The 26038-nt window shown below is 37.8% G+C and overlaps 3 protein-coding genes across 9 annotated transcripts in view; 1 reads left to right on the top strand and 2 right to left on the bottom strand.

The window, feature by feature from the left end:
- Positions 1-5255: 5255 nt before the first annotated feature.
- fam219ab (family with sequence similarity 219 member Ab) lies at positions 5256-11977 on the top strand. 2 transcript variants are annotated; one of them, XM_058774992.1, is made up of 6 exons: positions 5256-5795; positions 7656-7755; positions 7898-8000; positions 8100-8180; positions 8269-8344; positions 9112-11977. In XM_058774992.1, the coding sequence occupies exons 1-6, from the start codon at positions 5739-5741 to the stop codon at positions 9268-9270; spliced, it is 576 nt and encodes a 191-aa protein (XP_058630975.1). In that variant the 5' UTR covers positions 5256-5738; the 3' UTR covers positions 9271-11977. The 2 variants fall into 2 exon arrangements, with proteins under 2 accessions (XP_058630975.1, XP_058630977.1); XM_058774994.1 differs by having other exon boundaries at positions 5258-5795; positions 8269-8323.
- klf9 (Kruppel like factor 9) lies at positions 10909-14672 on the bottom strand. The gene is made up of 2 exons (XM_058774991.1): positions 13699-14672; positions 10909-12827 (listed from the first exon to the last, which is right to left on the bottom strand). The coding sequence occupies exons 1-2, from the start codon at positions 14081-14083 to the stop codon at positions 12550-12552; spliced, it is 663 nt and encodes a 220-aa protein (XP_058630974.1). The 5' UTR covers positions 14084-14672; the 3' UTR covers positions 10909-12549.
- A 6635-nt stretch (positions 14673-21307) lies between these two features.
- Positions 21308-26038, bottom strand: part of trpm3 (transient receptor potential cation channel, subfamily M, member 3) — a 146146-nt gene continuing 141415 nt past the window's right edge. For all 6 annotated transcript variants that reach the window (XM_058774986.1, XM_058774987.1, XM_058774988.1 and 3 more), the window contains one exon: positions 21308-25025. In XM_058774986.1, coding sequence (XP_058630969.1) covers positions 23522-25025 — 1504 coding nt within the window. In that variant the 3' untranslated portion in view covers positions 21308-23521. The remainder of the gene's footprint in view (positions 25026-26038) is intronic.

The raw sequence follows: 26038 nt of genomic DNA on the forward strand, positions 1-26038 counted from the left end.
ATGGGTTTGAGTTGCACATCATTCATCACATTTTTATTTAAAAATGTATTTTGCAGCACTGCAAAATGTCAATGTTTTGTCACATTGCTATCATTAAAGCAAAAGAGAGAAACTAAATACTATGACAAGTTTTCATTCAAACTGAAATGCTGACAATATAATTTGTAATAAATATGTTGTATTCATTTAGAAAAAAATGCAAAACATTTTCACTAGTGGTCTCATGATCTTTGGATCCCACTGTATGTATATGTTTTCTTTAAAAGTGAGTAAACTAATGACATTTAAATCTAAATATACATTGTTGCATTAAGAAAATATAGTTGTCTTTGTTTTTTTAGGAATCATTCAGAGGCTGAGGACGTTTCCTTTTGGATCTGGCTACATAAACAAGACAGTCAGCCTTTGTAGAGATGCAAACCTTTGATCAGTAGATCACTCTTACTCACTGAAGGACCAGATGGTGTTGCTGGCTCTGTCAAGAATCATGAAAAATAGCAGCAGAAATTGAAGCATGGTAACCTATTGTGATGAACTGTGATTTCATGTGTCTTCCCTAAACTTGAACATCAGATTCTGGAGGTCAACTCACCATGGAGACAGAACTAAGAGCTGGACTGTCCCCAGCTGCCATAGTGGCCATTGTGTGTAACTCAGTAGTAGCTGTGCTTATTCTCATTCTCTTTGTCATACTCTATAAGGCCTGCAAAATTCCCAACTCTCCGGAGAGGGCCCCAGTGCTGGCAGAGTCTCAAGAGCCACAGAGAACTGAACAAAAATACTTATTAACTGCAGCTTGAAATTAAAAAAAAAAAAAAAAAAAAAGTGAATATATTCACAGGGGCTGGAGGAATATTTTAATAGTCACCTGTGTAAATGTGAAATGCACGTATAACGTACAAGTTCTTACATGAATTTTTGGAAAACCACATCATTGGCAGGACTATGGAATTTACCTAATTTTTTTTTTTTGTTAAAGAGGATCACACTTACTATGTTTATTCAGCATTAAAAGTTGCTCATCAAACATCTGAAATATCTGATTCACTTGTGGTTTTACTTTGTTGCATTTTTTTGCATTGCATTTTTCATCTTTTGCATTTTGAATCTTAGCTGCCTCTATGGCAAATCTGTCATAAATCACGCTATTGTCATTTGGTGCTAGACTCATGTTTTTGTTAACGCAGAGCTTGTGTTTAGAAGAATGCAATGCATCTCACTATTTTAACATTTTATACTAATACAAAATAAAAATAGAAAAATGGAAACTCGTTCATAATTTATTTTTGTGTGTGTTTGAGTTTTGAATGATTTCCAAGGTTATAAGATAACGCACATTGAAATAAATGGATGATGCATGAGATATATTAAAAACAAAGTCCATTTAACACCAACTTTTCTTTGTTTAAGCTTGTATCTTGCATTAGCTTTGCACTTGTGTGTTGTTGACGATTTGCAACTGGAGGATCATTACGTAAAGACACCAAAGCCTCTTATCTATTTTACTGTGCTTGGACACAGTCCATCTGGTAGTCTATTTATTGCTCTTCATTGGACATCTAGTCACTTTCTGCTGGTCTTAGATCAGTTCCTTGTTCTCGTGCCCAACCTTAACTAACAAAAAGTTCATTTTTTTCCAGCCAAGGGCCATGTGCGCTGCTGATCTCCAGTTCAAGTTATAGTTCTCATCTAAGATACATAATTTACCAAGCAAACAAGGAAAGTTTTGTTTGAAGAAATAGAGTGGCAAAAGTAGGAGATGGAGACTGTGAGGAAAGGGAAAATATTAAAGTGTAATTTGAGCATGTTTACTGTATGTTGCCTGAAACCCCACAGGGCATCAATAGTGAGCAATGACATCGGGTTTACACTATTGTTTATAGGTCAGTAGGGTGAAAATAATGAACTGTACAAACAGGTTTCGGCATGCAGGTGTTAAGGAAGGCTTTCTATCCACTAAGACTCTACAGCATTACATCTCAGTCCTGATAGGATTATGAGACACTTCAGGAAGGCATAAGAGCTCAGCCATGTGAAAGGTTACTGGTAAAATTTACCATGATTATAACAAGCGCAGCATACCAAGTGGTTTTTACTCTGTCACAATATCAGAATAAAAAATTGCAAAACTTGTATGTTTAGCTTGTTTAGTTGCACCTTTGTGTTTATGCACTTTTAAGAGGTATGAAATAGTGTCAGTTTAACTAAATAATATTTGTCTGTAGATATGTATATATAGTGTCTGTCAGCAACAGCCTATTTATGTTAACGTGATAATGAAAGGTTACCAAATGGTTTTTGATATCAGATTTGTATCTTTGGATATCTTCACTGGAAATAGTTTGACATGACTGCAGATCCTATATATAAGTATAAAAGTTTAAATGGCATGATTTAAAAGCAAAATTTAGTTGTTTCCTACTGTGGCCGAGTGAGCTCAACGCGCTGCAAATAGAAAAAAACACTTGCAAATTAAGAAAACAACTTCCTCAATTTTACAACACACACGCTGCAAATGCTCACAACAACCAAATAAAGAAATGCGATGCAAATAAAATTCGGTAACACTTTACAATAAGGTTTCATTTGTTAAAATTAGTTAATGTATTAACTAATATGAACAAACAATGAACAATACATTTATTACACTATTTATTCATCTTTGTTAATGTTAGTTAATAAAAATAGAGTTGTTCATTGTTTGTTCATGTTAGTTCACAGTGCATTAACTAATGTTAAAAAGCACAACTCCTCGTTTTAATAATGCATTAGTAAATGCTGAAATTAACTTTAACTAAGATTAATAAATGCTATAGAAGTATTGTTCATTCTTAGTTCATGTTAACTAATGAACCTTATTGTAAAGTGTTACCTAAAATTCTTTATTTGGTTGTGTTGTGAACATTTGCAGTGCGTTTCTTTATTTGTTTGTGTTGTGAGCATTTGCACCGCCTGCTGTCAAATTGATGAAGATGTTTTCTTGATTTGCTGGTGCTTTTTCTATTTGCATGTGTTTTCTGAAGTTGCAGCGCGTTGAGCTCTCTCAGCCACCGTATGTTTCACTTAATATAGCCTAATACGTAATGTACAATAACTATTCATTACCTATTCAAAACCATAACCCGAGGGAATGATGTTCAAGTCTCACTGTTTTGTCTGCAATGCACATTTACTTGGGGAGTCATGTGACTGGACTTTTAGAAATAGAAATCTAATCAAACTTTGTTTTTTCAGGTTGTTTAACAAACATTCTCAATGCATTTTTATGATTTCAACATGAAACGGAGTTGTTTTCTACTTGCAATTTGTCCTTCTTTTTGTTGTTACAGAAAGATTTGTTTGAGGGAAAAAACTGTAGTAATGACACATAGTAGCTTTAGAACTGCTTTGCCCTGAGGTGGAGTACAGAAAACAAAGTGAAGAATTACATAACAACATTACGGGCCACTGGAATAAAATCCAGATTACTAATAAACCATAATCTGCATTCCCATCTGTGAGGATGTCATGGTTGCATATATTTTGCTGAGGACCAGTGCAACACATACATTCCCCTCAGAATTAGAGAATATCTTTATGTGTCCACTGACATGTATGAAAGCAAGCATCTATGTGTATATTTGTACATCTGACTGCAAAGGGTACATAGCTATGATTGAAGCAAACACTCAGGCTAAGATTGTTTATAATAAGACAGAGAGTCTCATCCCAACTGTTTATATGGGGTTCCACATGGACTATTAGAATGGGTAACCGCTTAACCCCTTAGAGAGGCTATCAAAGAGATCATAAAATACAAATATGAACTCTCACAACAGCAACTATTACTCATTTTCTTTTTCCAGTATTGTGTGTAATGTTCTTATCTCAGTTATTGCATCTTTTCTTGACCTATAATATTTCTACAGCTAGCTTAACAATTGCAATCAAGGATCTCATTTTGTATGCTCAATAACAATCAGGGAACACTATCATCACATTTAACAGTGGTAACACTTTACAATAAGGTTCATTAGTTAAACATTAGTTAATGTATTAACTAACATGAACTAACCATGAGCAATACATTTGTTACTGTATTTACTAATCTTCGCTAACGTTAGTTAATAAAAATACAGATGTTCATTGTTAGTTCATGTTAGTTCACAGTGCATTACCTAATGTTAACAAGATTTTAATAATGTATTATTAAATGTTGAAATTAACATTAACAAAGATTAATAAACGCTGTATAAGTGCAGTTCATTATTAGTTCATGTTAACTAATTTAGTTAACTAATGAACCTTATTGTAAAGTGTTACCAACATAGTTTTAGTTAAGCCAATCTAACCAATTCCTCCATTATTATATTGAATAACTAAAATATGAAACATTTGATAACACTGTTTTATATATTCAGGAATGCTTTTAAAACATACATTTAATCCTTCTGCAAGAAGATGCAACATTTACTGTAATTTTGTAAATTTATATGACTTGATGTTAGTAACATATCAGTATATAATGCTCAGAGTTAATGCCACAGCGGAATGATCCTTTTCATATTGCTCATAACCTTTGCCAGGCTGGTAATGTGACTAATTTCTGAAATATTCCTCAGTAAAATGTTTGATTTTTTTTTATGCTTTGTTGGTTAGCGCCATCTACTGGCCAAATACCTTTCCACGATTATAGTCAGGAATATAACGGGAAAACACAGTTCAACATTAAAATAGAAGGGAATGTGAAGAACGCAGTTCATGGAGATTACATAAACTCTGCATTTATTTATTTTTGTTAACATTTAAATTTGTTTAATTTCTAGTCAGTGCTCGATTAAAAGTAACCAGTTGAGTTATGTTGAGTTGGGATTAAAAGTAATTGTTAGAAAAGAGGAAAAAATAATTTATCTGGGAGTGCCTTTATCACTAGAAAATGACATTTTTATCTACCTTGTTCTGAGAAAAACTAAAGAGGAGAACAAACCCAGTTTAAAATGAGGGGGTGTCCTGACCTGAGAAACCTAGGGAGTTAAACAGGGCAGGACAACAGAAATTTCCCAAAAAGCCAAATAGCTATTAGACTAGCAAACATTGCCTATTTATTATATTCTAACATTGCCTGTTTTTAAGCTTGCTCCCATACAGGCCTTATAGGCAGTTTTATTAGGTACTATCCAGAAGCTGTCCAGGGTCCTGAAGTCATTTGCCCTGTGCTTGGTATTGGACAGGTGCATAAAGCACGGCCCACCTCTTTCAATACTGTAGACACTCAAATAGACACTGTTCCTCAAATCCCGTTAATAAAAACATCTTTGTTTGCATTCCCTGCTTTCCAATCCCTAACCGCCATCCCTGATCACAGGTTCGACATGGTCTGCAAAACAACAACATCCCACACAAAATCTTGCCATCTCGAGGTTACACACACACCGAGATAATCCTGCACGATGTCTGTGTCTGATTCTAGTCTTGGGTGGAGCAGACATCGCTCGATGGCGTTGAGTGGGGCGGAATCCGTGGTGCTGCTCGCGTCTCCAGACTCGTTTCTCCCGGAAGTGGGTGGTTAAGTCGCCACTCGGTCACTGCTGGCTAACGAGCGATCGCTGGGATGAAGGAGAGTCGGGGACATTCTTGGGGCTGACAAATATCCGACGACAGAGCTGGGAGATTTCATTTTTTTAACCAATTAGTTGCGGTATATCCGCTGAAATCCACCACAAACGCTCACAAAAAGGCTCAGACACCCCGCCGCCAAGATGATGGAAGAAATCGACAGATTTCAAGTGCCGACCGAGGCAGAGATGCAGCCTTTTGTAAGTTAAACCAAACTGACTCTTTAACAACCGATTAAATCACAAATGTTGTCAGTATGCGGTTTTAATAACGTTTTGAAGAGCGAACGGTAGCTCAATATGAACCAGCGACACATGGAGTATTTCATTAGTCTCATGTTGTGCCATCACAGACCGTTTTTTTTTTTTTTTTTTTATAAAATGGCAAATATCTTGTATTACGAGAGATCGATGATGGCGCTTCTATGTCTGATGTATGTTTTGCTAGCTAATGTAAGGATGCTACTGTGATGCTGCGCACTGAGACTGTGTGTGTCTCCCTGCATCGAAAACAACATCTGCTTCATTTTATTTTATAACTTCAGCTCAACTTGTTCTTATATTTATTCGTATTTCCATCGTAACGCTGTCTGTAACGTTCATTTGAAATACTGTTAATATTACGTGATGTTTCATCAATCTCGTAGAGGCCTTTACCGCCTTAGATTGCTTCATCATGCAGAATACGTGCTAAGGTACCTGAATAATGTCCATACCCCTCCCACCCATGACAAATTCATCAATAATTCTCAGGAAAATAACCAGCTCTGCTCGAAGAGACATCTGGATGGCCCATATTTAACCCATGACCTGTACAGCAGCTGTCAGCGTACCTCTGGTTAGTTATAGATCAGTGGTTCTCATCTGTTATTGCTTCAGGACCCAGATTTTCCATTGGTCATCAAGTGGAGACCCAACACAATATCAAACTGTTTATCATAGAGACGTAAACAACAGTAGGCTACTTCAGATCTGAAATTAAAATGATTTATATTAACTGCATAGGCCTAATAATGTGCATATGTATTCATGCAGCAGACTAAATAGTAAAATTCTAAATGTTAACATTCAATTATGTCACACTTTCTCTATTCAACCACATAAAATATATTATGGATGGAAATGAACATATATTTAAAGGTTAAGTATGCAGTTTTTGCTTACCTGTCGAGAAGTAGGCCTTTATTTTTTATTATTGAGACCATACTATCAAAATCCTCCATCTTGTAAAAAAGCCACCAGTGTTTACCGTTGTTTTACCCCTCTGTCTGTCTTACCCCTTTGTTTTAGCAAGTCTTCGAATTTTGGCTTGTACTGTCTGTAACCGAATCTGAATATTATTATGCATTAAAGGCGTCACGGTCTCACACCGGCTAAACACCCGCTGGCTCAGCCTGCTACAGTAGCCACGCCCAAACTCTCGCTATTGGTTGAACTGGAAAGAGATTGACGGATCGGAATGAACTGCTCTAAATGTTTAATTGTGCCTGGGAGGCTCGATGTTTACACTTTTTTTGGTTGCTAAACCCATGAAAGAACAATACCCTCGGTTAAGAAAATCTATTTTGATATACAAAAAAAATTAAAAAAAATCTTTTTAGATACTCTGGGTCTGGAACCCATTTTTTTGGTTGTGACACACTGATTTAGTGTATATTATATTATATAGTATGATGAACAATGCAATATGTACAGTTTTTGCACTCAGTGTATCAAAATGTGTTGCACTGCACCTATATTTTTTCATCCTATTTCCAGTTTGAATGGATTTAGGCTTTTGAAATTTTGAAATGATTTGCCACAATTCTTGGCCTGTTCCTATTTGAAGTTGGCAGATTGCACCCTTTGTTTCTGAAAATATTGTGTTTCCTTTCACATCAGTCCCAGGGTGTCATAATGAGCTGGGAGAAATCAAACAGTAGAAATAAAGTGAAGCTTTGTTCATCCACATTGATCAAAGTGGACAGAGCAAGGCTCTTGTCAAGAAGAACAGACATCAAATAAAATTGACTTAATCGATAAAACTAGACTGCCTTGACACTTTTTCCCCTTTTCCATCAGGATCCAGCATCATCGACCACATCAGAGGCAGACTCAGATACTAGGGAGAGTGAACCTGCTACTCTCAACTATAAACCTTCTCCTCTCCATATGAAGATAGGTGAGTTGTGGGATTGTTTATACCGAAAAAAGGCCAAAGCTATGCTTTTATTTGAAGCAATTTTTGCAATTGTTTCATATGACATGATTCAAATATAAGCATGTCTAATATTGTTTTTATTTTTATTTTTCACTCTGTAAAGACAAACAGAGAGAGTTGGTTAGGAAAGGGTCACTGAAAAATGGCAATGCTGGAAGCCCTGTCAATCAGCAACCCAAGAAAAATAACGTGATGGCCAGAACAAGGTACAAACAAGAGAAAATGATCACAGTCTTCACTGTATACATAGTCTGTTTTATTTCACATTCATTGAAAAGCCTCTCTCTATTTCTCTTACCATCCAGGCTAGTGGTTCCCAATAAAGGCTACTCTTCTTTAGACCAGAGTCCAGATGAGAAACCTTTAGTTGCTCTAGACACAGACAGGTAACACTCTTCACTCATCCTTTACTGATTTTATTTATGCTCCCACTGGCCACAGGCCTCAAACTTACTGTTTTCACTTACCTTGCAGCGATGACGACTTTGACATGTCTAGATATTCCTCGTCAGGATACTCGTCAGCCGAGGTGAGGTCTCTAAGGGAACAGGTACCTATGAACTCTGGTTAATGTCCTAAGCCCCATACCACAAGCCTCATGACAGTGGATTTCCTTCTCAAATGTCACTCACAATCTTGTATGCTCTAAATTCCCTTTTGTTTTAAATGTCTCTCTTTTGTTTTCCTTTAAAGGAATAGCTCACCCAAAAATGAACATTTCTAAACATTTACTCACCCAAAATGTGGATGAGTTTGTTTCTTCATCTGAGAAATTTAGCTTTACTTACTAATGGATCCTCTGCAATGGGTGTTCAAACAGCTGATGAAAAAATCACAAGTAATCCATTAAGATCTTGTGAAAAGCTGCATGTTTTTAATACACAAACTCATCATTAACAGGACTCTAATTGGTGGACTTTTTTTATTAGCTGTTTGGACTCTCATTCCGATGGCATCCATTCACTGCAGAGGATCCATTGGTGAGCAAGTGATGTAATGCTAAATTTCTCCAAAACTATTCCAATGAAGAAACAAACTCATCTAAGTCTTGGATGGCCTAAGGATGAGTTGAGAATTTTGGGTGAATTATTCCTTTAAAGGTCACCATTGCTCATTTGTTGTTGCTAATCATATTCATGTTGTTGTTCACGTCATTGATTCATTAAACCAATAAATGTCAATCAAGCTATTGAACCAACCCTGTTGTTTTATTAATCTATTAAATAACTGCTGCCAGGAGTATTGAATTCGTTCATATGATTTAATTAGTGGCGTTTATGCAGCCCGGCCTGACATGCTGTCCGTTGCTTCCTGCAGCAGATAAACCAGGATCTGAACATCCAGCTACTGAAAGATGGATACAGGCTGGATGAGATCCCCGATGATGAAGACCTGGACCTCATACCACCCAAATCCGTTAACTCAACCTGCATGTGCTGCCAAGCCACCTCCTCCACTGCTTGTCAAATCCAGTAAATCTGTCACCTTTCCCTTCCCTGTGCTCCCTCTCTCTCTTCCTCTCCCTCGTTCCCTTTCATAACCTCAGATAAGATCTAATCAATATTACAGAGGGAAATGTACAGTAAACGTCATGATGAACATGGTGTACAGGAAAATATGAACACACACCCACCCACCCACCCACCCACACTCACACACACAAAACACATTACATTTGCTAACACACACACATAGACACATTTACTCTAACATATGATTATTAACATGACTATTATTGGTTGCTTCCTCCTATGGCAGGATATGCACTGTTTGCTAATACGCTAGGAGAGTCTGCTCACTTTCACCTCCTAGCTGGCATTGTGTTATACTGTACAAGTGAACGTAGAACAAATAAAGCATTCAGATGGCTTTAATTGTGAATTAAAAACAACTTGATGTTACAGAGAGTTTGAAATAGCTTATCCACTGAATTCTCTGCTTTCATGTTGCACTCATTGCATTAACGTTGTCGTTATGGTAAGATTTAATTTCCGTACGGATCTGGTTGGATGTTTATTGTTCGTGGCTGCTATTGAGGCTATACTTGGATTCATTTCTGTTGAACATTTTGCATGTTGGTGCATTCGTACTGCAGCGCTAACAGTAGCCTTGTCTGGCATGCACCTGGGCATCACACTTTTTTGTTTACTCTTGGTATCTCACACACGTGTATCCTTTGAATCACGTTTGAAGCTACGCTGGATTTGAGATGCGAATGAGTCATGAACGAAAAGGAAAAACAGCAACCCTTTTTTATCTGATTGGTCAAGGTCTAGATATTTGTTATTTTCACAGTAACCTCTCACAACAGACCGCAGATGATAAAATGATTACACAAAGACCTTTCTATCTCTCAAAGCAGTTTGTCTAAGGTCAGTAATCACTGGGTATGATTTAATAACTGTTATGACATTTTGAAAAATCATTTCGTTTCTTAGACAGAATGTCCAAACATGTTAGATGTTTAAATTGCCTGTAAGCTTTCTTAAAATAAGTCTTGTTTTATTCTGGAAGATGTTCAGATTTCAAAGACTTGAAGGCACCAAAGAATGTTTATGCTCCTTGTTGGAATCTGTCCATTTTAATTTAGCATTTTATATGCATACCACCGATCAGAATACATCACTGAATTTCATGAAAATAAGTTGTGGGCTGTTTAAAAGCACTGTTTTCTGCTGGTCTTTGGAACTAAACCTAGAATGTTAATGTTGCTTAACTGATCAAATCCCTGGCCTATCTTTACATTCATTATTGTTATTGTTAAAAATGATTCAAGCTGTCAATGCTGAACCTGCACTGTTCATCTACACATGAGATCCTTTTACAGATTTTTCCCTTCCATTCAGCTTTGAAAGCCATCTTTACACTCTACATATTGTCTAGATCAAGAAACTGTTTTCATTCGAACTGCTCATATTCACTTTTTAGTCCGTTTTAACTATGACTAAAATAGTGTAATGACCTGATGTATTCAATTCAAAGCGTAATCAAAGGTGAGCGTTTGTTGGACAAAAACTGTGTTTTTATGTTATAAATATGTTAATTATGTGAGAAAGTCCATTTATGTATTAACAATGTTGTTATTGGTTTCAGTGATATCAATAAAAGCAGACCTGAATTACACTTTTCTTTGTTTTAATCCTGTATATACATTATTTACAGGTAATGAAAGCAGTTGAATGTTGCATAAACGATACTGATGGAAAAGTACACCACATGTATGTACAACGGTAGTGGCTCAAGGTCTGTAAGACACAGATATACACATCACAACACTTGCATTCAAACTTGTTTTGTAAATTACAGCAAAGTACTTCTCAGTAACTTGCTAATTACATTCTGCAATCTAAGAGTTCTTAAGCTCAAAACAAGGCACAGGTTGAGCATTTTTACAATGACAGTGTTTCAAATAACCTGCTTCTTGAATTCAGGCTCACAAACTACTAAACATATAGAACATCTGAACAATAAATTAGCACAGATACTATGTGACAATAAAAGCCAAAACATCTGTTGATCTGTTATCATAACATAAAATATAAAAATCTATACAATTGTTATTGAACAAAGATCCAATAGATGCATTGATTTTTGATTCACATGTAAAATTCAGTTTGTGCTTGTGACTTTTAAAGCACAATGGCTGATCATTATGGTAGATTCAAACTAAATCTAGATTCAAATTACATTAAGTATTTCAAGTAAACAGCTGATCAGTGGAAAGACTTCTAAAGTCAAGTGGGACTTGTATGAAAATTAAAAACTCATTCACAAAACTAATAAAAGACTATGTCACTCAAGTTCGTTAATTGATTGTAAATACTACAGGCTGTTTAAAAAAACCGCAGATAGTGGGAGAACTATACAATCTTTGTTCTGTCTTTTTCAGCTGTGCAGTCAGGGTATGGATCTAAGGCACAGCTTTTAGTTTGTGTTTTCCCATAACTCACCTATAGATGGCGGTGGTAAACTATTAATGAGTGAACTTCTGTTACGTCTCCCTCCATCACTTGTGAAGTTTCAAAAGAAAATAATAAAAGTGTTCTGAATAAAAGAGTATTTTCAATGCTGTACATTAAATAAGTTACATTCTTTTGCATAACTGATTAGAATATGCAAATAATTACTTAGGACTGATTAAAAAAAAAAAAAAAAACACAAAAGCTTGTTTGTGTGCGTAAAACCTCACACGATGCAAAATTAATCTCATGAGTACCCATCTATTGTAATATCATACAAATATCATCTTCAACACTGAAGTCAACTGCTGTCCCTGTAAATAACAAAAAAAGAACAGAAAACATTCATAGCGATTATTTTAAAACCCACTTCCAATAACTGGACCACTGCAAAATTTGACACTCCAAAGTGATCAATAAAATGTGTCTAGGTTTCAGCACGCATAATATAGTTTTACTCAGAATATGTTCACTTCCCTTTGTCACAGTGGGTGTGCAATAAATCCTCTGGCTCCTCTGTATTGAAATCAGTCTCATATTTGTGATATGTGATAAGATATAAATACCCCTATATATTAGAAATAATCCTCAGAGTAAATGTTCATTACATTGTTTTTGCCTAAATCTGATGATTTATGTCCATTCCATTGAGAATTCCTTGAAGAACTCCAGCACAACATATTTTGTATGTCTCCATTATGTAACACCTCTGTTATCTCATATCATCAGCTCAATAACAGAAGCTCCAAGGAAAGAGAGACATCCAAAATGTGCAGCGGGGGGGTCACGTGATCGCTCAAACACCAGCAGACACGTGATCGCTGGAGCCAGAGGATGATGTGGACGTTGAAGAGTGTCGTCTTCGCCCGGCGGGACCCTGGAGCATGCTGGGGTGGAAGCCGACGTGTCTGCGGGCGTGCTTGGTGAGGTGATCGCTTCGCATGAAGCATTTGTCGCAGAGCGGGCACATGAAGCGCTTCTCCCCGGTGTGCGTGCGAAAATGTCGCGTCAGTTCATCCGACCGTGAGAATTTCTTTGCGCAGCCTGGCCATGTACACTGAAAGGGCCTCTCACCTAAGAAAACACACAACGGAGAGAGTAATTTAAGACTGCTGTTATTTCAGCTCCAACTGAGAAAAACAGCAAGCGGCAAAAAACAATCGGCACGTCTAGATTTTTTCCATGCATGTAATCACCTTCACCGGCGTTATGGCAACTTGTTCGGTGCGCGTCTGTGATGTCAAAACCGAAGAAAACGCAGATTTTTGATAGGCCTAGTTGTCAGAGGATGTGAACGCACTCAATGGGCGGGGCTGCGCTTGGCTTCGGTGCTGCACCACGTGCCCAATGTTTACAACTGTGGAAATAGGAGGTGTGTGCATCGCGTCATTGTTGCGTTGTTGGGTTAAATGCGGTTATTTTAGTGCGTGTCGCATTGAAGTATGCGGATCATCAGGGACCAGCGGCCATTTAAGACCAATTATAGAATAGAATAGGATGGGACCGTATAGAAAAGATATTTAATCCATAAGATGCATAAACCAGACAACAGTTTAAAAGCTTATTTCGCGATATGGATCCTGCCAGTTGGCAAGCTTGAAATGATGCCTGGCTACTTCTAGCATTTTTCCCCACGCGATTACGCAATTTTTTGATCACACGGTGCCCTGCGTAACAGTGTGGACTAAGCAACATGTTTGCGCACACTTTTTGATTAGAAACAGTGTGTACTGTTCCGCCCTCGTGTGTACCCATGAGCGCTCCGCCTGCGGTTACACCCACTGTTACATGAGTGGCAGTTCCCAAAAATCGGACAGTTCCCCAGAACACGCAGGCGTGGGACGTAATAAGTAGACTGCGTGCCAGAGACACGAACAATCCGAACAGTCGAACCACCGGTGTTAGTTGATTTACTGTACGCATAAGCATTTGTCTTTTTTCTTACCGGTGTGTACTCTGAAGTGCGCCTTAAGATGGGACGATTTGCCGTATATTTTCCCACAGCCAGCATAGGGACAGCAGTGTCTCTTCTCAGCGGACGCATGCAGTCTGTCGCGGTTCCGTGTCCTTTTCACTCTACTCGCGCTCTGTCTGCATTTCTCCCGGTTTTCCTTCACGCCGGGTGGATTGTCCGCATCACTGTTCACTATGCATTTGCCGCTGATGCCGCTCGGGATACACTGATTTAAGTCCAGCAGAATCATTGCGACCATTAACAGAGTCCGACTCTCTTGACTTTCTTCAGATCCCTCCTCGCCGGCTAGTTTGCCTGAGCGGTCACCGTTTGAGACCGGCCCCAAGGACCTTGCTGCAGCATCAACGTCCGTCATTGTAGTTAGCCTGCCCAAAATGTCCTGGAAATGGAGAAATCAGCTGCTACTGTAACTTAAACACACTAAAACCTAGGGAGCGGGATTCTCATCATATGCGCATTGGGATACAGATGACTCCGGAAAACGTGGCTTCACGCCTACACGTGTCTTTCCCAATGTGACTGGGATGATTAATGTTCCAAGCGAAGAGTCGCTTGCGTCCACACGCACAAGTTATCGAATAAACATCCAGGTGCCTAGTCCCAATATTATTTCAACCACATCAGAAAGCGTGGAACTTTGCGTACACTGTCATTCCCTTCTATCCTCATAAGTGCGTCAACTCTGTGCCGCTTTTTCTGTTCTCATCTGAAAGAAACTACTTCGCGGAATCCCAAGGTGTCATCATAAAACTCGTCGCTGATTGGACACGGGGGTCCAAGAGCGACGCTCTGAATGCAGTACCAGGAATCACCTAGGCAGCATGAGATTGAGGGGTCATGGATCCAATAGCCTTCCGAGTATCAGATGAGGGGCGTGCTAACATAACAGGAACTGCGAGTAGTAGCATGTGCCCTCCTCCAGCACCAATGCACTCAATGCACTGGCTGATATAGTTGTTTCTAAAAAAGCAGTAGTTTGCATTGATAAGATTAAGCATTTACATTTATGTACAGTCACTGAAAACAGTGTGAGTCAGTTTCACATTGTATTGCATGCAGTGAAAAATATATTAACATAAGCATAAAATATAGAATTCAGTATCCTAAATAAACCATTTAACAGGTTGATTAGCATATATTGGTTGTTAAAAAAGGGGATTTTTAAAGTAAATATATTTCTGACTGTATATGCAGAAATATCTAGGCCTATGATTAAACTGTGTTCAAATGATTGAACTCTGCCTCACAAAGTCACTACCACTTTAAATGGAAACAGCAATATTCATGCCCTCGAAAAGGGACCCCTATTTGCCTTCGACCTGAAATACATTCTTTTATCTCTCAGCTTTCAGGGAAGCTGGTCGCACAGAAGCATTGAGCAATTGATCGCTAACACACGAGAGCAACACGTTTCTCCTTTCTTTCAATAAAGCGTGCAAGCAGAGGTTGTGCTGCTGCTGCCCAATCTTGGCCTACAGAAGTTTTGAGGCGGGCCCTTGCGAAAGGCCGTTGGAGAAGGCGAAATTAGCCTATGAGAGCAAACGTAACACGATCCTTTTCGGAGTAATCTCCGGACTCACGGAGCTTCACACTGAGAGACAGTTCTAGGAAAATAAGGGAACAACACTTGCGACCCCGTTTCCAGGGTTTATCCATAGGAATGAACGAATTATGATACTGTTGATACCAAAAAGCGTAGCTACATTTTGCTACAGTTGAGATGACAACGTGAGATTATCAAAAATCCTGTTAACACACACTTAAACAGAATACTCTAATCATCTAAATATTTAGCATTTCATATATACATTTCGTACCATAAAACTTTTATTAACAACACTTGATGGCACGCTCTTGACATAGCCTAGGTCTATTTACTTTTCTTGGTAAGTGTTGTCAGTCATGGGAATGAGATTTCATTATCGCAGGATAATGAAATCAGGTGTTTTTGTTGTAGGCTACTATTTGAAAGACGACACATGTAGGCTAAACGACCTACGGCATGTTAACTCGTGTAATAAATCATTTCGTTTCTAACAACGCTGTCAATACGAGATGGGTCACGTTGTTGTTGTTATTGCGCTCTAACCAGCCCCCCACACACGTGTCTGTTTTTGTGGAACAGAATGTACCGTGAACTAGAAGTGAACTTGAACGCCTCCCTACGATGCAGAAAGGACAGTGCAAGCAACACTTCCGCTCAAATGCAGAGTCATGCTTATGTTTCAGCAGAACAGTACGCTGGCCGTTTCCGATCCCAAGAAGGATCTGCACTTTGGAATTTCGGGATGCACAGTAGCTACCAAAGCTGGTAAAAAAAAAAAAAAAAAACGCTCTAGTAAAGATGCACGAGGCATAAGCTTTGCAGACAGGTAATTCTCGAGACGTGGGACTAAATAGGCCAAGTAAATAAAAATCAAAGCACTGTTTGGGAATTTGTTCAACGTGTTCGCCTGTGTTTGGGTGCATCCTACTGTTTCTGTTTTATCCAAATATGCGTCTCTCCACGCTATCACTCAATATGGGTGAAAACCACCATATACAAAACGAAGTGCCAATTTTATACTGTAAAGGTTTTTGTAATGCAAATGAGGGAATCATCTAAAATGACCACTCTTACCAAAGCCTGTTGAACTCGACCGACGCTGAAGCAGACAATTGTGAGCTGTGAAACATTATAGGCTACATGCTTCTGTCTTTCAACATAATAAACCAAGTGCCATTCTCTGGAAATAATGTGACAAGCTCCTGATAATTACACTGGAACTGCATGTAAAGTGAACACTAATAAAAAAATGAACCACAATGATGTTTTGAATTATATATATATATTCTTTTATTTGTTAATACATGCCAAACATCTGATTCACATTGAGGAATACAGTATACACATTGTATTTGCATCCAAATACTTAGCCTTCTTCTACTGTAGGACAAGAGTCCTCGGATCCCGCTCTCTGTTCTCTCATCTCTCAGCTCTTATCTTTTGGAAGAACAACATGCATTTTAAAGACACTAAGTAAACTAAGACCTTTCCGTTCAAACTACAGCATTATTGCAGAAAACATGTGCTTGGACTTGTTAGCAGACAAGTGCTCACCAATAAGTTTAAAGAGAAGTGGAGGGGAAAACTGGACTAAAGTGGTATACAATTCACAACCTTTTATGCTACAGTATAGGAAAATATTAAGAAAATACTGTACATAAAGTTATAAGTCATCATGTCATTTTGGCACACTGGGTAGGTTGTCATAGTGTAATGTCTTCTATCAGACACACAGAAACGTTCTCGTAAAATCCTATCATTATATTAAACTCGTTTTTTACATCCACAGAAAGATTTACAGATCATATACAGAACATTTACATGTGGAAAAACAAGTGTCATAAATATGCTCGCTCTTCTATCCCAAACAAAAACTCTTAACAAGAGAGCAAAACAGAGGATAGTGAGATAAACTTGCATTCAGTAACTTAGAAGATCAAATGCCCTCTCCATCTTCTTTTGCTGGAACCAGTCCAACAAGAGGGTTTTCTAAAAGACATTATCCAAAATAATACAGCATGGACATGTTTTAAGGGCCCATGTATTGTTCACGTGTTCATTTCACCTCCGTTTTAAGGCTCTTTGCAGTATAATCACCTTGTAGAAGTGAAGGAGAGCAGGCCCAAATAGGATATCAAGTTTGAAATCATACAAAATGAAGCAAATCTAATTAACATTGTGAATGTCATACTAATATTGATATTAAAATCAGTGGATATTTGAAAACCACAGTGATTAAAATTACTGCTATGCACAAAAAATAAAATAATGTCTTTTAGTATTTTGCTTTTGGTTCACATACAAGCTCCAACACCAAGTGTACATTCTACATCTCAGAACACTGTGACTGTAATAAATGTTTTCATATCTCTTAGCAGTATTGCACATCGGTAAGGCAAATAAAATACATCCTATGACTGATACATGTGGTGGAAACGGAATGGCTGGAGTAATTCGTTTACTAAAAAGTGACTACATTGAATAGTACACTGGATTAATGCCAGAGATACAAAGCACATTTGTGTATTGCTTTAAACTGCACTGTTTCATTTGATTTAAGTTAAACAGCAATTTAAAACAGTGTATTGTCGAGTAGTAAATGTTCTACTTTTAAAGTAATTAAAGTGATTGATTGATTTATATGCAATTTTTAAAAACGGACAAGTCAGATCTCCTTATCCTTCTGAATGCCCACTATGATACATTTATTTTTCATTATAAACAATAAATCGAACATAAATATATATCTTGATTAACCATAAAAGAGGAAGAAAATTGCCAAGGCAGATAACTTGCTGAAAATAGAAGAGAATATTATGTATTAGTGTTTATTATGTCCTTCCATAATGTTAACATATTAACAGAGAAAGACATATTTAACATTGAAGGGATCCCTGTCTCAACGGCGCTGATGTGCTTTTAATATCTTTCCAAATTAAACACTGCACTATCAGATTGATTAGTGATGAGACTGGTGTGCATAATGAACTCCTGCTTTAAAGTGCATAACACTTCTTACTGACCGACCGACTATCTATGGCGTCTTGCATAGCAAGTCAACATATATTACCTGTTCTGTGTAAAACAACATACACTTATATCAAGACAACCAGGCTTTTTGCTTTTAAATCCATTTTTGAAAGGTTCTCTATGCATTTGCAATAGTCTGAAAAGTATGTTTGTTAATGTTAATGGCATACTATCACACTACTATATATTTTGCCACTGCAGCACTTTTTTGTATGAATGGGAATACTTAAATGACCTGCTACCTGCAGGATACAACCTGAACACACTGCATAATACTGTAGGCGACACTTCAATGTGCTTGACTGCTCAATTGGAGTTTAACATTTTGACATAAAATTGAGTTAAATAGGTATTTCCAAATTTCCAATATTTCCAAATACTGTTTACTTCTTCCACATACTATTATTAAATAGTATGCAGTATACAGTATATACAGCGCAGTTAGCAGTAAACTAGCATTCCATACCAAACATGCTGTTAGTGTTGGGTTCAGCTGGTTACTTTTATTTAGATATACTCAAATGGGCACCCTGCTGTGATATATTTGGAACAATACAGACTACAAAAGACAAAACATGATCATTTAATGCTTTAAAATTTGTTATCTATTTAATAGTGAGAGTGGAAATTGTGCACAAACTTATGCTGTATTCAGACACCTCATATAACGTTACTGTCTGCTGTATGATTATGAAGCTTTTTGAATGCAGATGTATACATCCACATGGGCCGAGAAGTATTTCAAGGCTCCAAAAGGTTAATCTTGTCATAATAAAACCAATTATATTCTACATTCAACATCTTAGGGAAGATATGTGTATGTTCAACTAATCTAGTGTGTGGGTTGACAGAACAAATCTTTGTATACACAACAAACTTGAGCATTACATTTTTGTAACTGTCAAAGTCCTGTTTTCATTTACGTTTCAATTGTTATGGAATTAAACCATCACTCTATCTGGCCTGTAGGAGATACACAGTCTATGAAGAGAGTACATGATTCATGCTGTCTCGAGGGTGACTCATCCAAGCTAAAACAGTAAGTTGCATTGCAAGGTTGTGTTAAGGCCTGTTCACACCAACACAAATGTTCAGCACAAAAATTCAGTTGCAAGTGCAATTTGTCTTTTCAGACCTATGCAAAAAATGGCAGACAGGCTGAGTAGAAATACAAAATCACTCCCTGACAGTAGGTGGCGCTTATACACAAGGAGAAATGGTACCCTGGTACATAAAATGTTTTTTTAATAAATACTTCTAATTTCTGAAGCTCACCTGTCACACAGTGTCAATTTTTTCATATTTATATTTACATGTTTTCAAACAGCCATTAATTTTTGAATTTTTTTTATTTGCTATGGTGTTTATCAAACTATGATTAAAAAATTAAAAAAATCTAAGATTACGAGATTAACGTCGTAATATTTTGAGAATAAAGTCGAAATTATGAGAATAAAGTCGAAATGTTTCGAGAATAAAGTCGAAATACTATGAGAATAAAGTCGAAATGTTTCGAGAATAAAGTCGAAATATTACGAGAATAAAGTCGAAATGTTTCGAGAATAAAGTCGAAATATTACGAGAATAAAGTCGAAATATTACGAGAATAAAGTCAAAATACTACGAGAATAAAGTCAAAATGTTACAAGAATAAAGTCGAAATGTTTTGAGAATAAAGTAGAAATGTTTTGAGAATTTAAATCGTAGAAATTAAAGTTATAGTATTTTGAGAGTAGCCTATATTGCGCATGCAAATGGCCCGCATTGAGAGCACCGGGAGAAGTTGCCAGGCCACCGGAATTGATTTGAATATTGTTGCATCCGAGCAGCCACATCATCTTACTGGGATGTAAATTTTAAGGACTCGCGGAAACAGCTTAATATCAAGAATAATAATATAATATAACAGACTGAACAGGAACAACTGTTTATCTTAACATCAACTCACACACTCAATCGATATTCCTTTGGGGGGCGCTGTAGCTCTCTTATTTAACCCTTTTTTAATACACTACAAATATATGTGGGATTATTAGCAGAAATCATACCATGTGTCATACTCGCGGGGACAGTATGCTTGGAAATAATATTTCATGTCTTCCATTGCATTCATTATTTGTTGTGCGCCAGCCACCCAATAGCAATAGCTTAAGCTTTGTGCTTTTAGTGCTTTTAATATAAAACAAAGTCTCAGCTTTCAAAATCAATTTTATAGCGAAACACAAATTATGTGTCTTACAATAATGTGATTTTCAAGATCTTTAATGTGAATCAATTCATTAAATTATTGAGAAAATTCCACCACCTACTCCGCAAAAACGTCTGTGAACGTCTCCCAAACTTTCATTCCTCACATGTAGCCTGTTTAATTAAACAGCAATAAAACGTTCTAAAGGTTGAAGTGGACTCAAATTTGTTAACACACGTTATATTGTTGTCTTTTCTGCTGTAAACATTAAGTGACTATTCACAAACTGTTTTATTCATGGTATACTGTAAATGAGGACATAATATTTAACGTCTTCCATTCATTATTTGTAGCGCGCCAGCCAACCAGTAATCGTAACAATTTTGTGCTTTGTTGCTTTTACACACAGCTCAGCTTTCAAATTCTGTCAGTTTTATAATGAAATACAAATTATAAATGTGTTTTTGCTCTTTATTTCAAGTTTATAGCAAGATATAAAGTGAAGGAACATCATATGGCATGAAAAAAAAACAGTTTAGCCTAATTTATAATGAAAATAATGTCTCGTCGTTTGTTATTGTAATCAGAAAGATAATTGACTCACATGCCGCTTGACAAACACATTATTGCAATATAGCCTACATATTGTTTGTATTTCGCTATAAAACTGACAGATTTTGAAAACTGAGATTTGTAATATCTCCCGGTGCTCCCAATCCGGGCCATTCGCATGCGCAAACGGCTAGAATAACCTATCTCAAAATATTATAACTATAGCCTAATCTTTATTCTCTAAACATTTCGACTTTATTCTCGAAACATTTCGACTTTATTCTCGTAATTTTAGATTTTTAAAAATTTTTAACGTGGCACTAAAATGCCGTCGTAATCAAACAACACCAAATACAGATGTACAGAGCCAAGAGTTGGTTCCAAAGCAACAATAAATATCAGAGGAAGGATCTGCAAAATTGTATGTTGCTGAGCGCCACTAAAGCCGACATCATACTTTGAGCATAAACAATTTCTTCAGACACTACAACTGTCTGATGTCATACTCTAAAGCAGGGCTATACAACTGGTGGCCTGCGGGCCCAATCCGGCCCGCCAATCATCTTCATCCGCCCCGAGGATGCGTACGCAGGTTGCACATTCGCCTTGAATTGTTCTTGCACTAATTAGTTTGTCCACAAAGTGGCAACACTGGCCCGGGCCAGCAAAAAAGAAAAGGGAGAGACACAATAACAACAATCTACCGGAGACCACAATATCAATAGATGGCAGTTTTGACAAGCGCTTATGTGAGGGAGTTATGAGATATCCACAATTCTGGATTAGTTTAAACAAGTTTAAAGACAGTGTTATCGGTCATAACTTCTGGCGAGAAATAGCGCCAACCCTTCGAAGATTTTTATCAAAGCAGGAAGTATAGTTTGAAAATCTGCACGTTTTGCTGTACTCATAAACTGAAACTTCAGACAAGCACGCCAGCACTTCAATGGACAAAACCACACACAATGATGTAAAAATACGTGGTTTTGGCGAGTTACCTCATAAACACAGTCTTAAATCAGTTATAAAATCCTACATGACTGTAAAGAGTTAGGAGAAAATTGGATATGTGTCACATCCGCGTCATGTGCATCAGGTTTTATTAAAGACACAGTGCTGCTTTCAAAGTGAAACCTGCTGCAGTCTGTGATTGATGTAAATCAAAGAGAAATCACTTGACTGCTCTGCTTGCTGATTAACTTTTGTAGCTTGAATAAAGAATAATCAATATAGCTTATGCATACAATTCATAGTTTATGTGAAGATTGTTTTAAGTTCACTTATAAAAAGTTATATTTTTCAAAGCCTATTAAATGTTAAAAATAATATAACATTTGAATTATATTGTAATATTAAATGGCTATAATTAATGGCTAAAATTAAAGGAAAAATGGATTTAATAGAGACAACAGTAACATTATTTGTATTAATGATACTTCATTAATAATAGGCTAGTAAAAAGATGCCATTAAACACATATTTAAAATATACCATCTTTATGTTGTTTCTATATTAATTTGGAAGTTCAGTGTGAAAATATGACAACAAATATATTAATATGCGTTTAGTCACATTTTTTGAATTAATTACAGAAAAAATGTGTGATTATTTTTTTAAATGAATGGCAGACAGCACTAATGTTAACCTTTTATAGATGTTACTATTTGTAATATTAGTTAATTTTACTGCTGAATATGCATTTAAATTTAAATTCCAATTTTATAGGCCCCCCAGAAAAAGATCGGGACGGCCCCCCACCCCTTTGGCCCCCTTCAAATGTTCAATTCAATAATCCGGCCCTCAAATGAAGTTAACTGAATAGCCCTGCTCTAAAGTGTCTTTTAAAAAACTTAAATTCAACACTTAAAAAAAATGTATGTTCTTTTAATTCAGCTATGAGGTCATGCCGTTACATTCTGATCGCATATCAGAGTTGACCAATCTAACACTTTGGAATGGAGTGTTTATTCGCTTGCGTATGAATGGAATGAAAAGTGTATTGTGACCACCCCTTAAATTGTAGTTTATGTAACAGCAGTGGCTGTGGGCATGTGATCAAAAAGCTTATTGGTTGGCCAGTTTTTTTGTTTTTTTTTGCAGTGTAATGAAAAAGATATGGAAACCTCTCCAAAAATAAAATTCTGCATTAACAGCCGTTCACTCAAATGACATTTTTTTTTCATACCGAACATTCATCTTAGTGTTAACAGGCCCATAATCTCAAGGTTTTCACCTCGGCTGGGAAATAATGTTGGCCTAAGGGCAGTGGTCATCTTCTGAGTATATGAATTCTAAAGAAAATTTTGCATTGCAGTGTTATAACAGAAAAGTTGATACCCATGATAAAACATTCCAGTGTACAGCTAATTACTCACTCAGACAGTACTAATTAACGGACTGGCCCTTGGATTTTAAACGAGGTAGAGCCATCCTACAGGAACTAGATCTACAGTGGCATCACTACTGGTATGCCATCATCACGTGTAATTGTGTCTGCTGTCAAAACTTCGGAACGCCGAGGGTTTGGCCGGTTTCCTCATGGACAGCGAGTCTGTCTTACCCTCCAGCCTTGCCCCGGCTCTGGCCTTCTGGAAAGGATTCCTTGAGCTTCCACGACCCTTGTCCATTCTCTCACTAATGGAGAAGCTCTTTCGGGAGTAGATGTTGGAGTGGGACTCCTCCGAAGAGGAGCAGCTGTTTGCTCGCTCTAGTCTAGAAATCGGCGAACAAAATGGGCCCAGCGCGAGGCCCAAGCCCAGGTCTGTGCTTATTCCCCCACTGCTGCTTTGACCTCGCTTACCTGTGTCTGCTGACCCCTCTGCGGGTTCCTCCGGATCAGATTCTGCGTGACTGAGCTCGGCGTCTCTCTCGGGGTGTGAGACGCCCAGGTCCTGGGGCTTATCGAACGTGAAAGAGCCTCCAGGTGAGTCAGACCTCTCTGGGACAGGGTAAGGGGTAGAGACGCAACGGGTGTCGATGCAATCTGTTATGCTGGTATATTCGGCCGCCTTCACCTGCACGCCCATGCCGCCATAGTAGCCACGTGACGTGAACATCAGGCTGTGCGACTTAACCAGTGGTGGCTCGTCCAGAAACAAAGGCCCTGCTGCAGACAGGAAGCGGCTGCTCTTAGACCGCTCGAGAACGCCAGCCGATGGTGGCGGCGAGGGGTCCAGGTCCCAGGGGGGCAAGGTATCCGGCAGCAGGTGGGCAGAGCAGAGCGATAGGTCAGCGGCAGCGCTGTCCTCAAACAGGACCGTACCATCCGACTGTCTTTCACTGCCCCCTGCCCTTCCGCTGCAGTCCCTCCCCCCTGAGAGCACCACCTCCATGATCTCAGAATGGAGAGATGAGTCTCGAGCGAGAGATGGAACTGTCCGGACCGGCTCCAAGAAGCTCTCAGTGGGCGGGACGTCCTCTGAGGCAGAAACATAGATGTCTATGCAGGAAGAAGGGCGAAGCTGCTGCTGCACAGATAAAGTATTCAAAGGTGTGGGCTTGGACTCTTTGGGACCTGCTCCTGAGGACACAGACTGTGAGCTGTTGGCCCGATGGAGGCCGAACAATCTGTCTTTAAAGAAGCCTTCTCCTCGATCTGCTCCGCTTCTATCCTTGGAGGAGTGGCTTACGTAGAAGGAGTGGCTGCGGACACGCGGGGCCAGAGTGGTCGGAGATGTAGGGGAAATGGATTCCTCGCCACCCTGCTCCAGAGACTCTTGCAGCCTGTAGGAATTGCCTTCTTGGCTGTTGAAACTGCTCTGGCGCAGGATGTAATTTGTATCCGTGCAGTCAGATGATGTCCTGGACCGGGCTTTGTTGACTTCGCCTCGATCCATACCAGTAACTCGCTCCAGTGCCACAGCAATGCGGCTGATCATCTCCTCCATCTGGGCGAGTCGGATATCCACAGTCTGCAGAGATGCTTTCATGAAATGTTCCCTCTCATTCACTTCCTCCAAACGCATTGCCATGTTCTCCACCCTGAATGATCAGAGATTAGACAATTTCATGAGTATTCCTGAGGCCATTTCCGAAAATCTACAACTATTAATGTTGTGTTGCTTACACTTCACATAATAGTGTTTACAGTATGTTACACTAAATACACAACTGTTCAAAGGTTTGGAATCAGTATTTTTATTTTTATTTTTTTAATAATTAATACTTTTATTCAGCAAGGATGTATTCAACTGATTAAACTGGAATAATATTTAACAATATTTCTGTTTTTACTGTAATTTTGTTCAAATAAATGTAGCCCTGGTGAGCATGAGAAGCTCAAAAACAAAACTCTTACCGGCATCAAACTTTTGAAGAGTAGTGTACATAATCAAGTACTTCTTGATTGTAATGATCATTAATTGAATTTGTATATTTGTATGTGTGTACAGTCAAAGTCCCTTTAAGCATTGGGTATTCTATAGTCTTTGGTACAGTACATTTGAATGAAAACAGACTTTCAAACTAGGGTACAGGGACCCCCGGGGGCCACAAGGGGGTGCTAAAAGGTTTACAGAAAATTTGAGAGAAAAGAAAATGAGTTTACAAAATTAATTTTCCGGGTTCTCAAAGTTAACATGTTACATTTAAATATTTACTAGATATTTTTAATGCAATATCTTTTTAACAGGTTGTTCTGGAATGATACATGTTTGTGAAAAGAGCTTTATAAATAAATCTGAACTGAATTAAAATGTTTCTCTTCTTTATATATCTAAACTTACTCCAATTATGGTTAGAAAAAATTGCAATGTCATCTTATTTTTAATTGGCTTTGGCTTCAGTGACCAAGGCAATTAAATAATTTTGAACACAACTTAATATTCTTAATATTTTTCTCACAAAGCATACACGGGTCTGTATGCATGAAAATATATAGCTGCCTATATATTTTAGGAAGGGGATACCCTGCATATTTGGGGGTCCTTGCCATTAAATGCTCAAAGACCTCGGGTTTAAAATACAGTTTAAAGTGTTAAAGATCTGTTGTGTTG

The sequence above is a fragment of the Onychostoma macrolepis genome, chromosome 05, assembly GCF_012432095.1.
Source record: "Onychostoma macrolepis isolate SWU-2019 chromosome 05, ASM1243209v1, whole genome shotgun sequence".
Taxonomy (NCBI): Eukaryota; Metazoa; Chordata; class Actinopteri; order Cypriniformes; family Cyprinidae; genus Onychostoma; species Onychostoma macrolepis.

Bases quoted from the DNA above. Each gene is read 5' to 3' on its own strand.
- fam219ab (XM_058774992.1), top strand. From the start codon at position 5,739: ATGATGGAAGAAATCGACAGATTTCAAGTGCCGACCGAGGCAGAGATG. The intron at 5,796-7,655 runs GTAAGTTAAACC...CTTTTCCATCAG, and splicing joins AGGCAGAGATGCAGCCTTTT to GATCCAGCATCATCGACCAC. The intron at 7,756-7,897 runs GTGAGTTGTGGG...CACTCTGTAAAG, and splicing joins TCCTCTCCATATGAAGATAG to ACAAACAGAGAGAGTTGGTT.
- klf9 (XM_058774991.1), bottom strand. From the start codon at position 14,083: ATGACGGACGTTGATGCTGCAGCAAGGTCCTTGGGGCCGGTCTCAAAC. The intron at 12,828-13,698 runs GTAAGAAAAAAG...GTGTTTTCTTAG, and splicing joins GCACTTCAGAGTACACACCG to GTGAGAGGCCCTTTCAGTGT.